Below are 25,361 nucleotides of genomic sequence, written 5' to 3'. Positions count from 1 at the left end.
ACAGGCTGCAAAGGAAAGACAAAGAATTTCTGCTCCATGTGGCGCTACACAGAGTCACATGAAGGCTAAATGGAAAGCCAAACTTAATTTTGCAAGGGGCCATTAGGGGCCGTGGGCTTTCCAGTCCCACAAGGATAAAATCCCATCAGAACAGAGTCCAGAGTTTTAAAAGCAAATGCCTCAAGTTCTGCTCACCCGCCTGCACCTGTGCTTTCAAATACCTGTGCTGCCACACAACAGTACTTAGCGAAGAGCATCGGTGTCTGCGAGTTAACTGGAAATGCTGGATGATCAGGACTTTTCAAAGTCATCCCGGTTCCTTTGGGAGGTCTGGGACTTTGGATGCATGTTTACTTATTCATGGATGTACACAGTCCACTTCAAGTTGATGAGACCACACAGTCCAATAAGGTAATATGTTTTTATGGGCATTTAGGGAAGATTTTGGGTCTGACTTCAGTCATTTTTGCTCTTACATTAAATCTTGGCCCAACATTTTCCTCATATAGTTCATCAGATGCCTTCACATTCTTTTCCTCACCTTCTTCCTGACTGGATTACTCAGTAAAAATAACCATTCATTGCAACATTCAGCAGTAATAATAATTCAAAACTGAATCATTAAACAATAGGTTAAAAGATATAAAACCACTACAAAAGCAAAACTGACATCAGTGAAGATCCTTACAGCCTGTTTGAATGAATCTATATAATAAACAGAGATTGCTTCCTGAGGCAATCTCTCTTTTGGGTGCTGCATCAAAGCTGAGCTTAAAAGCTAGGATCGCTCCTTCTGGACAAGCCAAGAGAACAGGACTCTGCTTCAAGTATCTGAGCAACACTGGCTGAAGAAAAGTAATGAAACATGAAGCAGAGGAAAAATGCTGACTGGCTGAGGGCATATGGGAGACCTAAGGACAACAATCAATCACGAATCTGTAAGCTGTTTAAAACTACCCGATGCTTGGGAGCCAGCAAGGGAGCAGCATCTGCACGCTCAGACCAGCTGCAGTTCCTCCAAAACCCAACCCAACACAAATCACAGGGAAGCACTGCCATGAGAGCTGGGACTCCCTGCAGCCGCCCTGGCTGACGGGGAGCACCAGACAACCTGCGCCCCTTCACAGGGAGTCATCCGAGCATGGAGACAGAGCCCGGCGCTCTAAATATTTAGGCAGAGAATGTTTTCAGAGGTATTTTGGGTTTCCCATCCAGGGTTCGCAGGGGCGCCTGCTTGGACACGTCGGGATGGGAACACCCGGTGCAGGCCATGGAGCATGCAAGTAGGACGGGGAACACAACTGCTGTCACCGCATTTGAGGCTAATCAAGTTTGATGTCTCACCTCTTGGTTCAGCATGGGCTTGCAGCCCGAGATTTTGTTGGTGAGCTTCAAGGGTGTTATCTGGCTTGTCATGTCTAATAACTTTCTCTTCTGAAGGCTGATATGCTGAAAGATCTGTGCTGCTGATGTTAAAAGCTGGATTTTCAATGCCTTCTGTTGCTGCTCTCTCTTCTTTTACTACAGAAAACAAGGAGGTCAGAAGAGCACATTATAGCAAAGTCTATTTCAATGACAAGCAGAAAATTCCTTCTAGTAATTCCTTTGCTGAAAGACTCAAGTATATCGTCCTCAAATGTCGCCAAAACAGAATTAGGTTAAAATTAACTCTAAAAAAAAAAAGGAATAAATGATTAAAATAATTACAAATTGCACCCTGACAAGCAAGAGCAAAATTTCGCCCACAGCCATTTGTCTGTAATTAGTTAATTAATCCTTACACAAATTATGAGCAATAACTCATCAAGCAAGGCTCACCCATCAGAAATTCAGCCGACTTGGATTTCTTCTGCTTAGTTTGCTTCAGAGCCTTCTGCTGGAACTTCTGGAGGGAAATTGTTAAATGAATAAATTAGCTAAAGAACGAAGATCATCCTTTATGATCCACAACTAACACAGTATTTTAAATATGGGATGGCATTGAAATGTCATGTAATTTACATCTCTGCTAAAGGGGTCAAACACTAATTGAACAACAGAAGTGGAAGAATTAAATAAAATAGGAGAAGAAAAGTTAAAACAAATGCCAGATGAAGGTCATATTAAAATACTTTGTTTTCTCCCAATTTTAATTAATGCAAAGAAATCTTAACAAATGAACAACACCAGAAGACTTGTCTTTACAGCATGCATTCAGCAGCAACTGCTTTATTTCACTAGCAGAACTGCAGCGCTTCATTTAGAAAAGTTTGGTTATGCAGCATATTTATAGGCAGACTTCCCTGACATCCCCCATTCTCTTATTTTCTAGGTCCACTTACATAACCAGTGTATTTATTCATCACCGAGTGGCTAAAAATGAATGAGCTCTACCCTTTTGTAGGAGGCAATAAAATAAAAATAACTCCAAAACAATTCACGATGACATGTCACAAAAGAGAGATTGTGATCCAGGGGAAAGGAGCAGCAGGACTCGTTACAACGATGAGAAATTCATTTAATATTAGAGGGATGCCAACAACTGTTACACTGAAAACCAATAGCAGATGATCTTGGAGGACAAACTCTGACAAATTCCACATTAATTCCTGTGGGGAAGGCAAGGCTCAAAAAAACACGATCTTGTTACTACTATCAGGAAGGCCCAAGTGCTAAACACTGCCTTTGTAGAATACCTCCAGCGACGCTAGCAAGAGTGTCACTCGTGGGCTCATGTGTAGCTACAGACCCCTATAATAGATGCTAACAGTCAAAGCAGGCAGAGATTACCTAAAACAAAGCACTTCTGGGAGTATTAATCAAAGCCAAAACTAAAGTAAGAAAACAGCTCAGACCCATTTGTTTTTGAACGTCACACAGCAGTTTCCAAAAACAGCATTATTTTTTCAAGCCAGTTGCTTAATTGTCCAGTGATAAAGATCACTCCTGGCAACACAGCTCCTGGAAACTGTCAATACCAAAGGATTAATTACAAGAATCATTGAAAAATTGCAATTTATACAGCATCCATCTTTCCCATTTGATTGTGGGTGTCAATTTCCAATAAAAACACAGTGTTTGCAGCAGACACAATCTACAAATCTGCCAAAAATAACTGAACCATAGCACTGAGATTAATATAGGTATAAATATCTTCACATATAGACACGTATATATGCATACACACAGAAATTAGTCTGAAAAGAGTGGACTCCCTCTAAATTAAGACTACTACCCTACTAAAAAGCAAATATGTGTGAAAATGACTAGACACATTCTGGAAGCTACAATAAATAAATACTACAACAGAATGAATTCCTACAAGTCACATGCAGCACAACTGAAGTTAATGATAGCTTTGACAGAAGTTCAATAGGTTCAGGATTTCACCTTACTGCTTCTGATTTTTTCCCAACTGAAAAATCTTTCCAAACCACATATTAGCTCAGTATGTTTAGAATTATACCACTTTTGCAATATTGAAGTATTGCTGCATTCCTGCACACCATAAAATTTTAATCGAGTCAGTTTAAAGATTCCAGCAGTATCTGTAACACTGCACTGCTGTGTGATAATTATTCTTATTAAGCTGCATATAATCACCACACAAAATATCCAACTTTGTTTTAACAGCTCAAGAAAACAACATCTAGACAAAAATTCTTGGACAAGTTTTCAATTGGTGTAAATTAGTATACGTCCGTAACTTTGATGGAATTAAGATGATCTGCATTACATTCTGCGTATTCCTTCTGCATGTCAGATCTCCCTAGCAAAACCAATTGCAGGCTATATTGGCCATAGTCAACTTTCAATTGCTATACTCTGTAAAACACATAAGTTCCTTTCACAGCAAGAAGAAAAAAAAATTATTCCTCCTTCCTCATATCTAATAAAGATGCATAGTGGTTTTTGATGTCTTGGAGTGGTTTATTGTGTGCGTGTGTGTCCGTTTTAGGGCTGGGGTTTTTGTTGGGTTTTCGGAGGTTTTTTTAGTATTCAGTATAGTTAGCACCAAATTTTGTTTATTCAGGGAGAGAACATACTACATTCTTTGGTACTTCACTCACTCTAATGCAAATTGGTATTTTTAAGCAGTTGATGTACAGACTTGTGACTCCTACTTACTTCTAAAGAACTTCAAAAGAAATGATGCCCTCGTCCCTTAATGTGATCAGGTTTTGGAAAGGTGCTTTTCATGAGTTCATATTTTTAGAATGAAAGCAACATCTGATTTTGAACTGCAGAGAGGAATTCTTCCAGGGTTATTTCTCAACATAACTGAATAAGGTGGTGGCCTTGGTGTAATCAACACATTCTTGTCACTTGGTGCTTCAGAGGAAATTAGGAGACATATTCCTTTCATACCTATCCAGCCAATTTCCTCATCCTTCTTTTACACATGAGCACCTTTAACCAGTATAAATTACACTCTCTTGGTTTTTTCCCCCTTCTTCATTTTAGGTTTCCTTCCCCAGCCCCCCTACCTTTATGATACTTTGCCTTCTCATCAGAGAACAGGCAGGAAATTATCCTGTGCATTTTATATTCATTTTGTCATTAGTCACTACTAGTTAATTTATGTATTTATGCAAATTTATGTCTAAAGCAATTGTTCCTTAATCAGTTCACGTGTACCTGCAAAACTTAGGTTTCCAACAGCAAATCAAATAAAACTCCTTCTGTGACCAGTGCCTTATTTGCAGGCAAAGTCCAGTTGTGTGAGCATACTTAGATGAACGCATACGAACACACTTCCATACGGAAAGCAGCCATTCTAATTACAGAACATTATCCAAAAATAAACACAAAAAAGCATTCCTCCAAGCAAGTGAAGTTGCACAACTGGAGGTCAGAGCCTCAACTGATACAAAAGCTGTGCTGGTTTACGCCTGCGGTGGAGGTAGTCCAACTTGCACCCACAACCAATACACATCAGACCTGTCCATGCACAACCTGCACATAGAAAGGGGATGTCTTTTGCTTGCAAAGACAAGTTTAAGGGGTGATGCTGTTGCTGGTAGCATTTCACCTCATCTCAAAGCTCCACCACAGCTGGTGAAAAACAAAAAATTCTTGCCTTTTAGTTTTCTTACTTAAAAAAATGTGGTTTACCTCGAGTGTGCTGCATTAGGGCAAAGGCAAGGGGAGTTAGAAGTGCCTGAGCACAGCACAGACTAATCACCATGTAATTCAAAAAGTGACCTAAACCTTTATTTGCCTTTTTGCATGTCATCGTCATTAAAACGCACTGCCTGCTTTCCGATACCAATTGAAACAAAGGAAAACCGGGAGTACCAGGACCCGCCGTACTCGGGTCTGTGGGAGAGCAGCAAGCGCTGCAGCAGCAGCAGGACCGAGGGAAAAAACCCTCATTTATAACCAGTGACAACTAAAACCTATGAAGTTTTTAAAAGAATGTGATTGTTGTCAAAAGGAATTGGGTACAACAATGCTGCGTTCAGCTCTGGTTCCACTCAAAGCTGTGGCTGAGGGGCTCTGGAAAAGCTGCTGGAAGGCTGGTGGGCACAGACCAGCAAGAAAGTGAATTTTGCATACTGTACGGATCATCGCTCAGTTCAGGGCAGTCATATTGAATCTGTGATCAACCAATTGTGCTTCATGAAACCGTCAGCCCTCATTTATGTCTAGCTGTTTTCTTCCGTCCTGCTGTAAACAAGCTCTGCTCTGAGCTGTCTCCCTACCCTTATCTGCTTACGAAGATCACACAGACAGACCTCATCAGCAGCCTTAGAGTTAAAGTTACTGCTTCCAGACAGCAGTCCCCACGCAAGCTGGAAGTCAAAAAGAAGAGCAACTTTGGAATGACAGAGTTTTAGTTCCTTTTAGGAAATGCATACCTTAGATTCATACACATACTGGCATGTTATGTCTCTTTCATGAAATTAAATTAGGTGTTCCTAATATGAACAACTGTTTCTAACATCAGCAAACTAGCTCAGCAGATTCGTCCATGGTTTTGTTTGTGGGTTGGTTGTTTGGTTTTTTTGTTGGGTTTTTTTTGTTGTTTTGTTTTGTGTTTTGTTTTTTGGTTTTTTCCTTTGAGGCCTTGTTTGAATACAGCCAAAAAGAGAAGTAACTGGAAACACTGTCAATCTGGTAGGGTTCCAAGAACCTAATAATGTCTGAAACACTCTAAGGACTGTAATGGTGGTAAACAGGAACAGGTATGTTGGCTTCTGTTCTCATTCACTTCAGCAAAGCATTAGCCTTTCAACATAAAGCAGAGCACAGTTTTCAAAGAATGATCCTCCACATAAAGAAGGATGGAGTCTTACTAAAAACATTCCTCTGCGAATGCATACACAAAGGCGTTAGCTGGTATTTACAGCATTAAATTCTTGCAACCAGCTGCTAAGTCCCTGTTAAGGCTTTCCTTTATGCAGCTGGAGCTGGAACCTTTTCCCTTCTCCTAGCCTATTACTTTGTCTATTTAAGGGATGGCAGCCAAAGAGAAACAGCTTGTAATTTGCACCTGTCTACTTTAAGTACTCGATGTTGGATTTCGCAGAGAGCAAACTCTTCACTGCTAATGAGAATGACACTTAGTAAGGTCAAATGTATTTTTTAGCTGACTCCGCAGCAATTAAAAAATAAATACATACCCACTTTGTTTAAGCCTGTTCTAGCTAGAGAATGAGGCTAAAGGAAAAGCCTCATCGAAGAAGAGCAGCTCAGTGTGTAGGTGGAAGACGTAGCCTCATCAGTCCAATCTAATGTAATACCGGGCACAGGTAGGCACGGCTGAACCTGTACACTGCCTGTGCAGGAGCACACAGGGGAGCTTTTGCCTCTTCCCCCTATAACCTCCAGAGCTGTTTCAGAAAATGACCACATGCAAAGAATCCTTCTGAAGTTCTACACACTGGGCTGCATTTTGAGGACTACGCTTTTCTACCTACAAGGGTCAGGCCTGTGGCAAAAGCGTTCTGAGAACTGAAAAGAAATGCAAGCTTCCCTCAGACCCAGAGGCGTGCAGCAAGCATTACCCTGCAGAGACACACTAGCTGGAGCACAGAGCAGTGAAGGTGTACCTCAAGAGAATAACCCACGTGTGATGTTTCGGCCTTGCATAAAATACTTTAGCATGTTTGCTTCCTGCTAGAAAACAAGCATTAGCACTTTGTCAACTGTGGTATCATTTAAAAAATACACTGAAAGAAATAACAATTACACTGGCGTATTAGTTCGTTACTAAGTAGTCTTTTTCTTGCTTACTCTTAAAATAAAAAAGTCCTCAAAAACTCCAGCTACAGAGCTGATGACAAGAACAAAAACGCTGGGAGAAAAGAAATAGAAAGGAAATAAAACAAAGCAAAACATACAATTTATTAAAGAAAACATTGGTGCTGCATTTTGATTTCATAAATTGTCCCCATTTGTACTTCCTGTTTAAACAATAACTAACATGACGGTGGGTTAAATGAAGTTGAGATTGTCACAAACATGGCCTCACTAGTAATTAATGTAGTTTAATATGGTTGTTGGCACACATCTCACATGACAGATAATGTTCCTACATGTCACTGATAGGACCTTTCAGCACAGCTTTAGGAGATCTACCAGGCATTGCTGAGGTTGGTTAGGTCAAAGGGTTGAACTATGTGTAATTCAGAACAGAGGAGGTCCCACGGTCACTCCACAAAAACAATTACACTACTTATTTCACTCCATCCCTTGCCCGAAATTCACAAGCCTCACAGTTTCAGCGCAGTCAATCTCGCTCTGCCCTGGGGCTATGAGCCACATGAAAATATGTGGTGCTGTGTTTATAAATCTAATCAAAAATAGAAACAGTAGACAAGCACAATGAGGTCCTACTATGGATCACGGGAATTCTCTAAATTCTGAAGGCACTTTTGTTTAACTTCCGTGGGCCTTCTCCTACCATTACAATGTCTCGTACTCTCGTTAATCATCCCCTTGACTTGTCAATGATATAAAGGACCCTACGCTGACTTCTCTCCCATCACACTACAAATAATATTATGAAATAGCAATACTAGGAATAGCCCTTTAATTTTTCTGTTTTACAGCACGGTTTCTTCCCGCTTACCTCTTTCTCCATGCCAGCCTGCCCTTTCTCAGACCTGCAGCAGAAAACGCTTCCTCCTGCAACAAAAGAGAGGAGCGCATCTGAATTTTCAGTCTGTACACAGTCATTAGGTTTAACACGTGGACTTGCAGAGCACCAGCCTAGAAACCTGTCAGGATGGGGGGGGGTCTTTTCCTGCTGCAGTCCCTGCTTCTGCCTCACCAAAAAGCAAAGGGAGGATAGAGTGCTGTTCCTTCACTTCATCTTTTTGAAAACAACTTTACATCAGATCACAATAAAAAATTAGCTAATAAATAAAGATAAACAAGAAATTAGTAATTTAAGCTCAGATGAAATAACACCAAAGGAGCTGTGTTTGCAAGGGGAAGCAGCCCAGAGGTGGATAGTTCCTACCTGCAGACAGGGACTACTAAAACAATGCAGTTTGCTGTGGAATACACTTAACCTGAAGATTATAGTACTAAAGCTGCCAGATTCAGGAATGCTGCTGTGATCCAGCATTTAGGTGGGTCCCACTTGTACCTCACTCCCTGTCCTGGGATTTCCAGTAGAAGGATAGAAATTACCTTCTACTTGAGGTCATCACCATTGAGCAAACACAATAATTTTACAAGTTATACATCGCATCAGCAAAAACGCCTCGATTTTATATCAGCTACTTTTGTCTCTATATGGGAAAAAAAAATTCTTCCCTGTGCTCACTGAAATCAATGGCAAAACTCAGTTTGATTGCAGTTGCAGGACCTGAACCGCAATGAATAGCAAGCTGCTTCCTTTGCCAGCTTTTCCTTTATGCATTTATACGAACACACATTCAGGTTATTTTGCAGGGCCTGAAAAGAAAACAAGACTTCGAACAATTAAAAATATCCCTTCAGAGTCCCTCAGAAGCTTTAATTGACCTTCTGGGTCAGAAAATGCCCTGTACAAAGTACATGTTTGGCCCCAGTTGAGGAAACTCTCTCTTCCTGAGGGCACCAGGCAAAGTGCTTAGTTCTAACTACGTGCTTAAGTTTCATTGAAATTAATACAATGGACAGTGGATGGTGCCACAAATTCTCTGTGGAAAAAGGCTGCATTGTCACTGTGGTTGCTCAGTAATGAATGAAGGGCTGGGTTTGGCCCAGGTCTTGCTGACATTGAGAGTCTGCTGACCTTTGCCATCACGCCTTAATTTCGGTGCCCTCCTTGGGGTGCTGAGGCCACTGCAGCAAAGGCAGTTCTCACCCTTACTGCAGCCAGCCCTGCCCAAACAGCCTCTGCGCAGTAGCCCACAGCTGTTGCAGAAACTTTCCCCAAATTTCTCTGCTCCGCAGCACTCTGTGATGTTGAAAATAAAGCCCCACCGAAGATCATACAGGTAAGCTAAGGCCAAGTATCTAGTCCTCATATGTCTCTGAAAACAACCCCAGCATCCCAACTCCAAAATCCAGGAAGGGTTTCCAGCCCAGGGTAATATCTGCATCCCTTTCCCAGCTGCTCTCACACACTGAACACAGCAGATAAATAGTTTTGAGTCCAATGGCATGGCCCATTCCTCATTCTGGCTCAAACAGGAGCAGCAAAAAAATAGAACCTGAATGAATCAAAGACAATAAAAGCTTGAAATGGCTCTCCTCCTTTTCAAGGTAGAAACACAAGAAGCTGCCAGCAGAAAGAATCGATAACAAAGATGTAAATTCAGCATTTCCCTCCATAGTCAACATCTGCTCATTAAAAAAGGAGCCAAAGATGCAGCAATAAGGATTTCCAAAGCCACAATAGTCCCGGTAATCCAAACATCAGTGGGAAGACTTGGACTATCATCTTAAAGAATGTGATTGACCAAATGCATAAAGCAAAGGCAAAGACATATAAACAATGAGTTCAGAGGAAACATAAGTAACATTAGTGCCCTAAGAGTGATTTTCTTACAGTTCAGGAACTGTAAATCCCTTTACTGGGTTTTTTTGGTGAATTTTTCTTTGTTTCTTTGGGTGGGAGATGACAATGGTGGTTTTCTTAAATGAAGGTGGTAGACATCGTTTTTCCTTTTTTGTTTTTAATACCAAGCAGGTAACGCATTCAATACTGCTTAACTGGTGTTCACTGTGGCCTAACTTAACCTCATTAGTCTGTTTTCTTTAGCTGGATAACAGCTGAATCATTAGCATTAAACTGGCTTGCAGTCCCGGAAGAGTACAGCAAAAACAAAGCACATGATTTTTTCCATCAATCAAAAAATAACATAAAACTTGTTTCAGATCCCACTAGATATTTACTTTTATACCTGGCTGATGTAACATTTTGTATGATTTAGGGTGGAATTTAGTTATTTTTAAGTACATCTGTAGTAAAATGACAAAGCAAAACACCCACTTGGAAGTTATTAAACTGGATTCCACTCTCCCTCTCTCTTTTTTTTTTTTTTTCACTTTTTCCCAATTTATGCTATTTTTTCCATAAGAGGAACAGTTAGGGAAACTACATCAAATACGCAACATATCTGAGTAGCTCTGTGTGATGAAAATAATCTATTTTTAATACAAAGATGGAGAAATTACATACAGAGAGATGCAACAAAATAACTGGCATAGCACCACAACTATATCAAGAGGCTGCTGCTGCTAGTCACGGATCTAGGAGAGATTAAAAAAACAGACCTTCCCACTGGAGCAAGCTGAGGTACCTTTTTCTCACACTAGTTGATACTTTCTGCTGTATCAGCTACTGGAAATCACTTGGGTTGCATGAAGAGCCTCTGTAGAATAAGGGTCTTGCAAACATAGCCATAAAATGTACCATTCTTGCCATGCTAGCATGGCATACCCAACATCTCCTTAAAGCACTCCCAAATGCACAGGCATGTTATCACAGGCCAAGGAGACTAATGCTGGGCACAGCTAAGGTGCTGGTGATTGCTGGCAGAGAAGTAGCAGGTTCATAGCAGGAGTAGCAAAGCCACAGTTCGTCATCACGGTGGCTGCCTTCACTCCTTCCTCACCTTCACCTAGTACACAATTTATCACGTGCTAAGAAGAAGTGCCGTGGGATCTCTGTGCTACAATATCAACAGAAACCACTGAGTAAATGATAACCCTAACAACCTACTTCTAATTCCCTTTGGACTGTCTCATAAATACCAGCTAGCCAACACTGGTCTTTAAAAAGTATTTCTTCAGGGGAAAATTGCCCCTCTGGTGAAGAGAATCCATCAGTCACTCAAATTCACCAGCACTGACCTTTGAAGCCATAAGCACTGTGCTTATCCTTCTTTAATCACCAGTTTTGGGAGCAGGTTCTTCAAAGTAATCTTAGATCTTCTGTAGCCTTTCTGTTTTTTTCTTTTTTAATTTAAAAACTATGGAGTTTACTGCAAATATACTTTTAGTAAGATCATTAACACACTTAAAATTAAGCTCATATTCAATTACTTTGCTTGATAGGTTGTAATGTTCCTAGTCTTTTTCTATGTGCTTGAAAAAGTAGATAGATAAATGATTTTGATATTGATAAGCCTCAGCAGGGAGCCAGCTGCTCGCTCACCCCCCCACCCAGCGGAATGGGGGAGAGAATCAGAAGGGTAAAAGTGCAAAAACTCATGGATTGAGATAAAGTCAGTTCAACAATTTTTTTAAAGTGAAGGGGGAAAAAAACAATAAAGGAAAAAAAATATCCCAAAAGAAAAACAAGTAACACAAAAGAAAACAATTGCTCACCACCAACTGACCGATGCCCAGCCAGTCCCCATGCAACAGCAGCCCCGGTCAACCTTCACCCACATCCCTCACCCTCAGTTTTATTGGGGAGCATGATGTCATATGGTATGGGACACCCCTTTGGTCCGTCAGGCTCAGCTGTTCCAGATGTGTCCCCTCCCAACTCCTTGTGCACCCCCAACCTACTCACTGGCAAGGTGGTGTGAGAAACAAAGGGCCTTGATGCTGTGTAAGCACTGCTCAGCAACAGCTAAAAGATCCCTGTGTCATCACAAATCCAAAGCATAACCCCACACAAGCTACTATGAAGAACTTTAACTCTGTCTTGGCCAAAACCAGTGCGCTACACCATGGTAGCAATTGCTGTGGAAGTGTCATATACCAAATTTTAGTTTCTGTGCCATCATTCCAATATACCTATTTCCCACCAAATGGAAACCACCTGTACAGACACTAATCATACCGCTTCAGGGCCTGGCTGACAGATGATCAGCTCCCAGTGGAGACCCAGGGCTTGTGTTTGAGAGTGCTGAAATTTTTAGTGGTCATCACCTGAGAGTCAGTACTGGAGGAAGAGCAAATTCAGACCCAACCTGGACAAAAGGATGTCCAGAATAGGATGACAAGCTCCCACTTTTGCTTGCCAGGCTTCTCTTTGGCACGGCTGCCCACCATAAGGCTTAGAAACAATTCAAATGACCATGATAGCAAGCAACAGGGTCAGGGCACTGAGCACAGCAAGGAAATCTCGTTCCTTACGGTGTGGTCAAGCCTAAATCTCTTTTTCCTCCAGTTTTCTACTTGTAAAATGGGCACAATAATACTCCGCATCACCTCTGTGACTCTACCAGCCATGGTGGATATCTGCTGACCCCTCTGGATGCAAAATTGTGGTACCTGTCCTTAATCCTCCCTTCCCATCCACATCCCACTTCTTATCCAGAAAAAAAAAAAGGTTATTTTCATTGCAGTTTGTGACTTGTAATTGGATTAGTATGTCAGTTAAAAGTACTGAGCTGTACATGAGATTCTAAAAAAATACACATGCTTTAGAGGCAGAACCAATAAATGATTTTGCTTGTGCAAAAACAATACTCTAAAATGCAGTGGGACACCATATGCAAAGGTAAATAAAAATCTAAACAGGTAGAAAGCAGTTATCAGTAGACAGGTTAGTAAATATAATATATTTTGACTATCCCCACTTTTAGTGAACAACAGCTCCAACTTCCTTTGAAAAGTGCAGAGTTTTCTTCCTAATTTATTTTCAGGGAGCAAGTAGTTCATTTTGTGACTGTCTGCATTAGCCATAGATTTTACCACTTCCTCATGAACTTCTACCATTCATTCTCTAGTTTTCACTACTACTACAAAGAAAAGCCAAACAATCAGAAACTACTTTTATACACTCCACAGTTTAGGAAATAAGCCTATAATTATTAGAGCATCATTTTCCAGTAAAGTTTCCCTGCAAATAATGCACGTGATCTGCACTAAGAATAGTTAGCTTTGCTGTTTGTCAGTTACAGGTTAAAGTTTCAAATGTGTCTATAAAAATATAATGTTACAGGGGGTTTTTGAGCTATGTATCCTCTCTGAATTAAGCAAGAAAAGACTGGAAAACACACAAAAAGGCATCTTGTAAAAGTAACATCTTTTACATATACACCACTTCAGATATCAATACCATTGCTAATAGATCAGTAGAGTTTTCGTTCAGTCAGAGACAGCAATCATAGCGTATAAGCAATCCCGGAAGGAATACCTCTAGTGGTTCAAAACGTGTTTCACTTGCCTCTGGCACGGGTTTCTGGATTAGTGTCATATATGTGTCAACATGAAACAACATGGGCTATTTGTTTATGCATTTACATTACTCTCCTTATGTCGTTCTGTATGCCAGCTGATATTGACTATACATATATATCAATATCTTCAATCCAGTGAGTGCATTCCTCTGTCAGGTACTTGTTAAGGAGACAGAACCACCGAGTACAAATGAAGGGAAACTGAGGTAATGATGTCTATAATCGAGAAAGTAACACAAAACAGACAGGGACTTAACAGTGCTGTTTGCATACTACTAATTAGAAATGGCATTGTGTAAAGATATGCAGCTTGGTGTTTAAGTTCCAGGTAGCTTTTAAAACCCAAATGCACAGTCTGAAGCCTGTAGTGGTCTCCGTTAGTCTTCAATCAATAATAGCAGGAAAATCACCCCTGGCATGTTTTAAACTAGGTATCCTTGGCCAGCATGGCTTAGGTGCGAAGTTTCTTTGCTCCAGCCAGAAAACCAGCAATTGGAATTCTGACTCTGGGATTTGAATTCTTGAACCAATTTTTCCTTTTAAATAAATGCTAGCAATGTTTCACTTATTACACATAAAAAACAGCCACCTCGAGACCTTGAGCAGGCAAAGAATAGTCAAACATGACTTCAGCCAAATTCCTCCATTTTGGGATAGGCGGCATGTAGTTAGGCCCGAAGCTGGTTTCTAATCAATGGAGTAGCTGTAAAAATGACACGTCCTCCATATCATCTGACCAAGTAGAAGAGTCAGCACCAATCCCATGACATGGTCTCCTTGGTGGCGAATAATAATAAGTTTCTGCTCTCTGTCCCCTCGTTCTCTCCAGCCATTCACTCCTGTCCCTGGGCTGCAGCTTACTGCAGTCTCGTTGGGTTGATTCTACTGTAGATCTAAGCCAGCTTAGAAATACCTGTCCCCCAAAACACTTTCCTGTTTTATTATTTACCTTGAACCACTTGATTGGTCCTGCACATGGCTGTACCACCACAACCAGGGCACAAGGAACTCCAGCAACGAAAAAGGAGATCCTCAAGCAAGCTTTCCCAACAAAGAAAACATATCCCGAAATTAGCTCCTATAATGACATCAGAGTTTACTGCTAGCCTTATAAACTAAGGATCTGAAAATGTTTATGTTCCTCCACTATCAGAAGTAAGCAGAAAACTACACTGATCAACAATGTAAAAACCAGAACAGAATCCACTAACGCTTCGCTATTGTAGTAGGCATTGCTAAGGAGGAGGGGAAAAAAAAAAAAACAAACACCCACAAACAACAAAACCTACCTACTTCACCAAAGTAGCACACAGCAATGACCTGAGGATATAGAACCAGGGAGAAACATAGTGCCATGCCACAGCAGTCCAGCCCACCGTCTCCAGAGAGGATGCCCACACATAGCATGTCCTTTTCTCACTTGTCCACTGCCTGGGGAAGAGTGGGGTGACCCTGCTCCTTTCTCACCCACTTGGGTACCACTTGCTGCCCTACAGCTGGTTGTTCACTTTAGGATTGGGGCAGTAGGAACATAAGGCAGGAAATTTGCCTTTCTGTAAAGGGTAAGCAAAAGGCTTACAGATTGGTGACTTTTTTGTTGTTTTAATGGCATAGTGGCATTTTGATGGCCTCTCTCAAAAAAAGCCAGTCTTCCTTGAGAAGCAAGCAAACTGAACCAGAAGAAACTGTTTTCCCAGCATCACTTGCTTTGCTGGAGAATAAGTGGGTTTTTGCTTTCTTGGCTTTTGCTAGCTTAGGGCACACCCATAGTTCAATCTAAAATTAGCTTTTAACACTATATTTTTCACTACTACAGAAGAGGAGTTTGAAGAGCAGCTCTACAAAGGATGTCATTACCCATTTAAGATACTACAGTCTACAAGTTGATTGTCTATTTATGATTTGGTTTTGATTAGTATTCTAACTGAAAAACATATTATGTAATAAGCAAAGAGAAGAACAGAAGTCTAGTCTACTTCATATTTATATGTCTCGATTTTGAAAAACTTTTGCACACATTTGTCTATATTTGTGTGAATTACTCCACTGAATACATCAGACTAATGTATAAACCCACTCCCAGACAAGAACATTTGTAGTAAGGAAACATGTGAAAATTTCTACAGAACAAGAAAGGCATGATTGCACTTCATTTTTGCTGATCCCTCATCCTTCCTTCCTCCCTCCCCCAAAATTAAAGACTTAAAGAGCACATTCTAACATCATTTTCAGCTGTTTCAGGTTTGTATAATTTCACTGCCTTGAGAGTATTCTTTCTCATTTGGTGAGGGTGAAAGCAGTTTCGGGTACTTACTGCTGATCAGACTCACTCTAAAAATTAAAAGCATTAAAGTGGACATAAGATAGCTCAAACACTGAGCTCTTTTTCATCTGAAATTTCAACATGGTTCTTTCCTACCCTAAAAAGCAAAGGGTTTCTTCATGCGAATGTTAATAGCAGACTTAACAGAGACTTAAACAGGGTGCTGCTACAACATGAGGTCATAGCTGCTTTCTTGCCATAATTCATGTTTGTTTATTGACAAGGGAGTTAGCTATTTAAATGAATCCCAGAAATATAAATGGCAGATTAAAAATTCTTACCAGTGGCCATTTGCTACTGTTCTTGCTTACCAAGTAAAACCTATGCTGGTCTGCTTCACTACTTAACTGCACAACAGGAGTCACGGATTGGTCACTGTTAGTAACGATGACTCAGCAGAGCAATATTAACTTCCAACTATTGATGCGCAGCAACCTTTCAGATCTGATTTTGCCATTGCGTACCACTGCATCCCACACATGGTGCTGTGCAGAAGTCAAATAATGCATGGAGCCCACTGGATTCGATAAGACGACTAACACTGGTTTTGAAAAATTTTAGAGCATGCCATCAATACTACACAAGTTCTGTCCAAAATGTAAGGACAACTAGAAACCTCAGGAAATCCAGAGAAGCTGGTAGAAACAACAGAAATGACCTTTATAAAGTACTAAAATTCACAGAGATGTTGGACAGCTGATTGACAAGTATCACTTGTGCTGTGTGTTTATTTTAGGTGATCATTTTCTTGTGGGCATTTCTTACAATAGCTGAAAATATTAAAAGACAGTCATCTCTGTTTTACTTCCTTCTCTGTAAGATCACTCCACCTCCTAAACTGCTAACACCACAACTAAACAAGAATTTGCATAAGGTTAAACTCTGGTAGATTCAGTCTCTCCCTCAGACTTCAAAAACCTGTTGAAAGAGTAAACACAGCCCTGATCCACATACAAGCAAAGGGCTGACTCTGCACAGTGCCACCATGCCTCATCACATCAGGACCTGGAAGAAACCTGCAGCAGATCTTCAGTTCTTTCTGACCCACCCCCATATTTTTTCTTGGTACTTCAGACCTCGCTGAAAGGACGTAGTAATAAAACACAAAATATATTGCTTATATTGCCCTTTCCAGCCCCTGGCTCACTGATATGCTCTTCCTAGCTAAGACTTCACATGTTGAAAGAGGAAATTGTATTGCAAGTGGCTGTTTGTCTCAGAATAGGTGGATTAATTCTTCTCCATTTTTCACTTCACTCTCACAAAACTGAAAGGAATCGCATTTTGGTTTGAAGTTACCAATAGGCCCATAGGTTAAGTTTAAGCCTTTAGTTAGTTACTTTTAACACTTCACACTTCCTGAAGGTGATCTTTAAGATGAAAAAGAAAGGCGTCTGCCCTGTTCTTCTTTCTTAAGCTCCATAAAGGACATCTAAAATATTTCCCTTTGGGTTTTTTTTTTTCCTCTCTCCCCCTTTAATTTCTGTCTTTTTTTATAATATCTGAATCAAGAATGTCAAATCTTGTCTTTCAAGAGTTTTTGGAGATGCTTCCAGAGCACTGGAGAGCTGGATTAAGTAATATATTCATCTGTTGAATGAGTGAAGTTGATGGATCTTTCACATGTTTTGTCACAACTGATTGTTGGGCATTTGAGTTAAGACCAAAGAAAGCAAACCAAAACATGACCCATCACAGGAGTTCATGCTGCAGTGAGCTGTGCATGGGCAAGCCAACCCTCAAGTAAAATCCATCAGGACTCCATGAGATCCCAAAGGTCCTCATCAATGGCATGACCATGGGACTATGGGCTGAGACGAACATGGAGCCTGTCCTCCAACTGCCTAGTCATACTCTATTCCTTCAGCCACTTATTTGCCTCAGTTGAACAGATTTTGGATGCTCAGCTTATATGAGTAAGAAAGAAGACTGGGTGTTATAAAGCTTGTCTTGAACTTTGAGGGCTGTTTTCTTTCCCTTGTACCAAACCATGCCAATGTATTTGAGACAGCAATAAATATTCTGAGTACTGATGCCCAGTAGCATGCTAGAAACTTCCTAATACTTTATTCCTGCCCTAAATACATTGCTTAATACCATTAAATCAGACCTATCTATGATATTAAGCTAGAGGTTCTGAAGTCCATACTTTTAGACGGAAGGAAAGTGTGTCAAGTCTTAAAGGTGGTGGTTTTACAATGCTAACACCGACTCTGCACTGTATTGACTTCAATTTTCCATCAGCTGTTTAAAACAACAATACAGAAAAAAATCCAGGACAGATCAGAACCACAAGTCCTCTTGATCATCCCACCTGCAAAAACAACAGGCATAATATTTTTCAAGAGAGTTGTTTTGTCCTCTTACGAGAGTTAAAACCACTTTGTAGTCTTTAATATTGAGTTCAAACATGGGTTCACCTTAACGAAAAGATGGATCCAGATTCACTACACCACATATCCCACAACAAAGCTTATGCAGACATTCAGTGTGCTAAAAGCACTAACTTTCTTCCCCCCCCACCCCACCCCTGGAGAAAAATCACAGGAAGGAGGCAAGTTTCAGGACCAAGATGTTCCACTTGGACCCAAAAAACTTAGATTCAGTTCTTGGCTTTTCTTCAGGCTTATTGTGCAATCCTGGACAAGTCTCCAAGCTAAACCATGAAGATTAGTGGACAGCACAGGCATACATGTAGGGAAAGGCTGGGTCAATCTGGCCAGACCAGGGGACTTGTTTCAACCCCTCAGAGTCCACTCGTCCTGAATTAGAGACTGGGTATTGGAATAGGCATCAGGAAAGTATCCTTGCACCCAAGTCATTCGCTGGAGGAGAAGCTGCTTTGGCAGTGCAGGAAACGACACACCACTCTGCCAGGTGTCCCATGCACGACCATCGCTGCACCTGGGCACAGCTACTGGGGTGATGGGTTTACTGTGCTGGGGAGAAAGGCATTTTTAGAAATTAAACTTGGGGCGAGAAGAGAAATAACCTGAAGAGTTTCAGCAAGACGCAATCCTTGCTTCAGTTTCAACCAAGAGCAAGCCTGTACGGCATTCTTCAGAAAGAAATCGCAACCTATATGCTGACATCTGGGTGCAAGCTGACCAGGAACACACAATCTCCCTCCTCCTGAAAACATGCAAGGTAATTACATGAGTCTTAGTGTGAAGTTTACACTTCATACTCTATTCATCAACTAAGAAACAGCTTCCTTTGGCAGAGAGACAACAGGAACAGGCTGGTTTCACATCAGGGTATCAAAGAACTTGCTTCAGATTGGACCACGATTGTTCAGCCTTGACACTGACGAGATGCCTCGAGAGCATCTTCCTTCACACCATCTGCAAATGGTGCTACTGACTACTTTCCAGCACTGAGCCCAGGGGCACAGTTTGTTTCGTAACATGCCCAAGTGAGGAAAATCCACTGCAGCATCCTAAACCAATAGCACTACAGGTGTAGAAAGTTACTAAACACTAGCAGCTGCTTTATATAGTACAAGGATACTTGAAAGGGGCAGTGGAGGAAATTGAAAAATCACGTGTGGGTGTGAAACAGGTTGCCATGATCATGGATACGGAAGAAGGAGGCCACATGAAATCTGATCAGATAGGGCTTAGTATCAGCAGTAAATTTGCCTGTTCTCACATGAAACAGTTGTAGCTAATGGCAGAAAAACAGTGAATGTTAACAAGGATCTTGTATTAGGTCTTCAGTGTCTGTGAGCTGTTACCCACACTTTATAGTAGAGTTACATCATCCTATACCCACAGGTGATAAGTCTCTGATTTGTGGGGGAAACCTTTTGACTTTTTTTAAATGCAGTTTCTCCCAACAGTTGTTACCCAAGGAGATAATGTACTTCAATCCCCAAACATTGCAGGCTGCTGGTAGTGATAGCCTCATATTCAAACCTGCCAGCCAACACTGCATGCTGTGTTCAGCCAAACCTCTGTTTGTGTTTGCAGACGTTGTGGAATTAAATGCTTTGCTCCTACTTGTTGATGTTCCCATGTAACAGTATCTTAATAACTCAGATATTAACAACACAGTGTGATGTGTGCTTACACAGTTATATTTAAATTTTTTTATAAAAGTTAAGTAAAACTGAAGTAAAAATGATTGATAAAGATCTTCCACTATTCCTTTGTATTGCTGCCATTAATACTGTAAGTTGCTTCTTAAATACTAGCCAAACAATTCAGACTCACTTGGGAACTAGTCAAACCTGTGCTCCTGGCTTTCCAGTAAAAATTGTCACAAGTTACAAGACTCAAATCTTCTCAGCTTCTCCTGCCACCTCTTGTCCATCATTATCCCACATTAACGCCTATGCCTCCTTTGTTCTGCAGCAGTGTTTGCTGACAGTTCTGCAGAAAAGTATTTTGCTGTACCACATGTTGAGAAACGCATGCTAACAACCATTTAAATTACCATAGAGGAGTCACATCACACTGCTTTCTCGGGATCATTTGTGCAATGTCAGGTAAGGCAGGATGTGACTCAGCTATGACTCGGTTCAGAAGTAGGACTCTGTGAAATCTTCTTATTTCAGATCACATCAGGAATTCTTGGGACTGGCAGTCAAAGGAAAGGGAACGAAGTGAAATTCCATGATGGGTGCTCTAAACCTTAGTCTGCTACCATGCCACCATGTATCCCTTCCTCGGAAGACAGTAATCCCCCGGGCCTCTGAGGGGGAACGGAGGATAGGGAAACTGACTTTCACTCTCTTTCTATTTCCTTCTTTCTTCAGCTCTGCAGGAGAAATATTTCCTCCACCTCCAGGCTGTTTAGCATTAGGAAGTAATTGGTCTGTCAGCAGCACCTGGAACAAAACTCTTCCCAGCTGGGAGATCACTTCTCCTCTTTCCCTTCTGGTGCAGGCCGCTTAGAAACCATTTTCTTCTCATGAACTATGCCTTAGCTTCGAGACAAACTCTTATCATACTTCGCCTAAAAAAAACCCAGATCTCCTGTGCTCTGAAAGATGACTTGAGGCCTTACACTTCCAAAACAAAAAACCCTAAGAAACCACAGAGAACCTTGTTCAGAGTTCTTAATCTCAGAGATGTGTGTATGCACACACTTCAGTCCTGACCAAAGCCGTGGAAGGCTACATCTCCAATACATCTGAAAGTTTGATTCAAAACCGTAAGATACATGTGTTCATATAAGTTTAGATTGGGAAGTCACTTTTTCCTAGTGGCTGGATGAATTCACAATGTCTTTTACAGTGTGGTGAAGGTGAATGAATTTTACAGCGCAAAGTTTCATAGAATTAAACTGATTCTAGCATGACTTGCATATGGATGGGATGCCAGATATGGCCACATTTTAATCCTCTGCTATTCATGGGAATGAAGAGCACACAACTTTATCAATTCCACTAATCCAAACTATGCTTTGAATGGAATACTTGGTGTTAAGAGACAGTATTTTTCATTCAAAATAAACAAGGTGATCCATTTCCATTCCATACATTGTTTTAGCTCAATGGGTCCCTCCCACTAGTTTTCCTTAGACTGACATGCTGGCTCTGCAAATACAGTTCTGCCATACAGACCTACTTGCACAGGCAGACCTCTTAGAAGATACGCGAGCACCAAAGAGGGGACAGAATGATCAGATAGGAGAGAAATACTTGAAAAGTTGGAAGAAGATAACAACTTTAGGACGGTTCCCACAATTTTGGCAGGTAAATGTGTCTGATACAAGCACTTCACTCATGCACAGACAGATGACACATTTGTGTGTGGGCAGAGGATGAAATTGGGTGTGGACTGCGTACCTCTGCAGTAGGTGCAGTGATAGGTCTAACTCAGCACCAGCAGCACTGAATCATCTGTTCAGAGCTTACAGTTCCTTGTCATTCCCTTTACAATATGGAAAAATCCTGTCTGGATTGCTTGCAAATTTGTCCTCGCTAAGCAAGGACTGATCTGAAAAAAAGGTCAACAGCACAGCAGGGTTTCCATGTCCTCAGAAACCTTTGCCAAAGTCCACTGGACTGTGCAAAAAGGGATTGTATACCCTCACTACAACACTGGGCACTCGGACCAGTTATTTTGTCTCATTCATCCTCTTACAGAATGAACATAGGCAAAAATAAACAGGCTTTGTAAGTATCCTAAGGGTCACTTGAAAGATTGAACTTGGAGGCAATTAGTAGAACCCAATCATCTAACCTAGTGTATGGAAGTGTGTAGAAAGAAAGTGGTATCTAACTTCGGGCAATGATCACTACGATCAACGAAGGTGCTTACAGTGACTAAACAGCTCTATATTCTGAAACAGCGCTCACCATCAGTTTCACATTGTCTTTTGCCTGTCTTCTCAACACAAATTGGTAAATTATCTACATGCCAACAAACACGATGGCATGACTTCAGACAGGTTCTCTCTCATCCTCAAAACAAAAACACAACTATGGCCAATCTTAATAGCCTGAGCCAAAGAAAACCTCAGGAAATCATACAAAGTGACAATATTGCAGAATAACACTGTAAGGAAGATAACTGAAGTTGCTTTACTTCATATACCACCTGTTAGACTGTGGCATAAACCTGGTACAAATAAATATTCCTACTGTAGTGAGGAAGAAAAAAAAAATGTTGTTACTGCATAATTTCCAGATGCAGGTCTTGACCACTTTACACAGGCAGTCAAGTGTCAAGCATTATAGGAGAGGAAGTATATCTAGCAGAGGAACTATATTTAGCCCCACTACTAATAAACAACAGGGGGAAAGAAGGTGGCTCTTGTCAGAATAGGTGTTTTTTCCCATTCTCCCGCCAGCAAGTAAAGCATGTACATTCTGTGGCAAGAGCAGGTTGTACGGAGTAAGCAACCAAAGCAGTGGCTAAGGAGCCCCTGTAGTAGAGGAGCAATTGACTGAATGTGCCAAGAGCAGAGCTGTAGGCTGGACATCAAGCATAGGTTTCCATCCACTTCTCCTGCTTCTGCTGTCCCTCAGAAGTGGCTTCTGCATCAGTAAAATCTTTCAGATCAGATCCCCTAGATAATGTCGGTATCCAACTCTGCTCTTGACATTTGGCTTTTTAATAACCTCAGTTGGCAATCAAGTTCTTGGAGAATGGTTTGTCTGTTGAAGAAAGCACCAAGCAAGCATGCAACATGCCAGATAACCCAGAGCTGCACATCAACAAGATCTGTGTTTGCTTGTCTTGCACTTCAAGAGGCAGTTAGCATTCAACAAAGTGGAGGGGGACAAGTCAAAAGGTAAGAAGAAATACTTTCAGGGAGAAGGTAAAGTTGAAAAATACTTGCCAAAGGATGTCATGAAAGCAAAAAAACTTAACAGCATTCCAAAAAGGATGGGATAATTTCATGGCTAGGAATGTTTTCATGTGTTACATTAATTAAAATATTTTTTTAAATTATTTTAAAAATACTGAAACAAAGCTTCCATCGCAGCTTAGAGAGAATGACAGATTATCTCCTTCCTGTCTAATGCAAGACATCTTTTTCTTTTCTCTGAAACAGCTGGAGACCACCACAGAAAACAAGGAACTAAACTGGATGAACTCTGAATCTAACAATCACAGTTTCTATTCTCCCTAAAAAGCATGAGCAAATTGTTAATGAAGAGATTGTGCCATCACTGAGACATAGGCTGATCCCAGAAAGTGAGTCAAACTTGAAAGTTCACCAGCACAAATTTTCATATCGATAGTAAAGATCAATTTGTTCAGAAGGATCCTGAAACAGAAGTGAAGGTGAATGACTAAAATCTGGGTAGATAAGATCCTGCAGCAGTCATTAGATAAAATCATTTAAAAAAGCAGTTTGTTACGGATCAGGCAGCTAGCTGCATGTCCTAACAATGGTACCCCCAAAAATGCAAACCCCAGCTGCATGTAAGTAGAGAATTCAGTTCTTCGCATACACCCTACTTGCCTCTTATTAGCATCAAACATACGCATATTATCATAGTTTGTAGAGGTCTGACAACAGCAGCCCAAGCAATCTTATCTCAGAGTTCCCTTGTGCCCCCCAGGCGCTCTCTGTGTCTTCTGCTGTCTTTACACAGCAGTTGGACCATAAGCTTACTGCAAAAGGAGCTGCCTTTTGTTCTGTGTTTGCAGAAAACGTGTGAGTGACGACAGCAGTAGGAATAATAAATACAAATGGTGTTACGCACACACTCAAACACCCCTGCGGAAAATTCAGGCATAGAGTAAATACAAAAGTTTTACTTGTCAGTTATTTATAAAATCAAAGAGACCTAGAAATAGCAAAATACAGATATCCTTGCCAAAACCCTCTCCCACAGTGGACAATCCCAGGGTCTGAGATCTGAGCTTTGCTCCAAACAGCAGTGGTACCTCCCCAGCGGGGAATTCCCAAAACAGGAAAGATACCCCAGAGCTGACACAAAGCCAATAGATTTGGGTCCCATGTCAGACTTCTTCCAGCTGTCAAGGCAAGCAGTGTGTCATGGGGTTAAAAAAATCTGCTGTGCTCTGGCTACTCTCTCCTGGAGCTGCGGCAGGCTGGGCAGAGACAAGAGGAGCTTGAGGGCTCTGCTGAGCATCCGTGGCCTGACATCAGAAACACGCATACAGCCCCGCCCACTCTGGTGGAATCCAGCACTGCAAGGCATTGCAGGCAAGGGCTTTTCTCAGCCTCTATAAGTCTTCCACCACCCCTTCTACAGTAATGCTTATGTTGCATTAGTCATTAACAGTTCATCTGCTTCTTTGCTGGATGGACTCCTCTTTGCCACCACTCCCCTCCCCTCAGAGCCATACCCATGAAGTTATCATTTGCTTTCAAGGCATGAGAAACGTCCCTTTGGGGTCAGCACCTTGCTCGCGATTATAAGAGCGCAAACTGAAGCTTTAAACAAGTCCATGCATCACTGAGGTTGTATCTGCAAATGATGGGGTAAGCCATCAGGAGGGGCGGTTTTATCTGCTGATAGGAGAGTGGGCAGGGAGAGATTATTTGCAAGCTGTTCTGGACCTGTATAAACCCAGACTTTAAAAGTCCCTTATGGTTAAGCAATGACTCACAGTTGATCCCTATCTTGCCTGTCAACGCTCACCTTTGCTTTACATTCATATCATTGTTACAGCACAGTAGAAGATCATGAAAAGGGGCAGAAGGGAACAACGTAAATTTACAATGCAACACAGCTCAGCTTCGCTGCAAAACACAAAATTCTGAGGTAGTAAATATTTTACGACTTCTTAAAATGAGATTTAAACAGAACTCAAGCCTTGGTTTACATGATCTGGGAAAGAAAAATTAATTGCAGGACCACAAGCAGAACACTAGCACGGTCTTTTAAAAACCTCCATTGGGTTCTTTTGCATCCAAGTCTATTTGAAACAGTTCATATAAATATGCATGTATATACATATATTTATATGCACGTATCTAGATATGTGTATAAATATACAGTAGAGCATCCCTCTACTGTGGTATCCTTTCAAATATAACATCAT

The 25,361-nt window shown here is 41.1% G+C and overlaps 1 protein-coding gene across 1 annotated transcript in view; it reads right to left on the bottom strand.

The window, feature by feature from the left end:
* The window catches only part of LOC104326785 (orofacial cleft 1 candidate gene 1 protein homolog), a 65,999-nt gene that overhangs the window by 36,088 nt on the left and 4,550 nt on the right, over window positions 1–25,361 (bottom strand). The window contains exons 2-4 of the mRNA XM_075417260.1: window positions 8,057–8,112; window positions 1,819–1,885; window positions 1,345–1,521 (exon numbers count right to left, since the gene is read on the bottom strand). Of these exons, the coding sequence (XP_075273375.1) occupies window positions 1,345–1,521; window positions 1,819–1,885; window positions 8,057–8,112 (300 nt within the window). The remainder of the gene's footprint in view (window positions 1–1,344; window positions 1,522–1,818; window positions 1,886–8,056; window positions 8,113–25,361) is intronic.

The sequence above is a fragment of the Opisthocomus hoazin genome, chromosome 3 (assembly GCF_030867145.1).
Source record: "Opisthocomus hoazin isolate bOpiHoa1 chromosome 3, bOpiHoa1.hap1, whole genome shotgun sequence".
NCBI classification, from domain to species: Eukaryota; Metazoa; Chordata; class Aves; order Opisthocomiformes; family Opisthocomidae; genus Opisthocomus; species Opisthocomus hoazin.
This window is presented reverse-complemented; position numbering and strand designations above follow the sequence as displayed.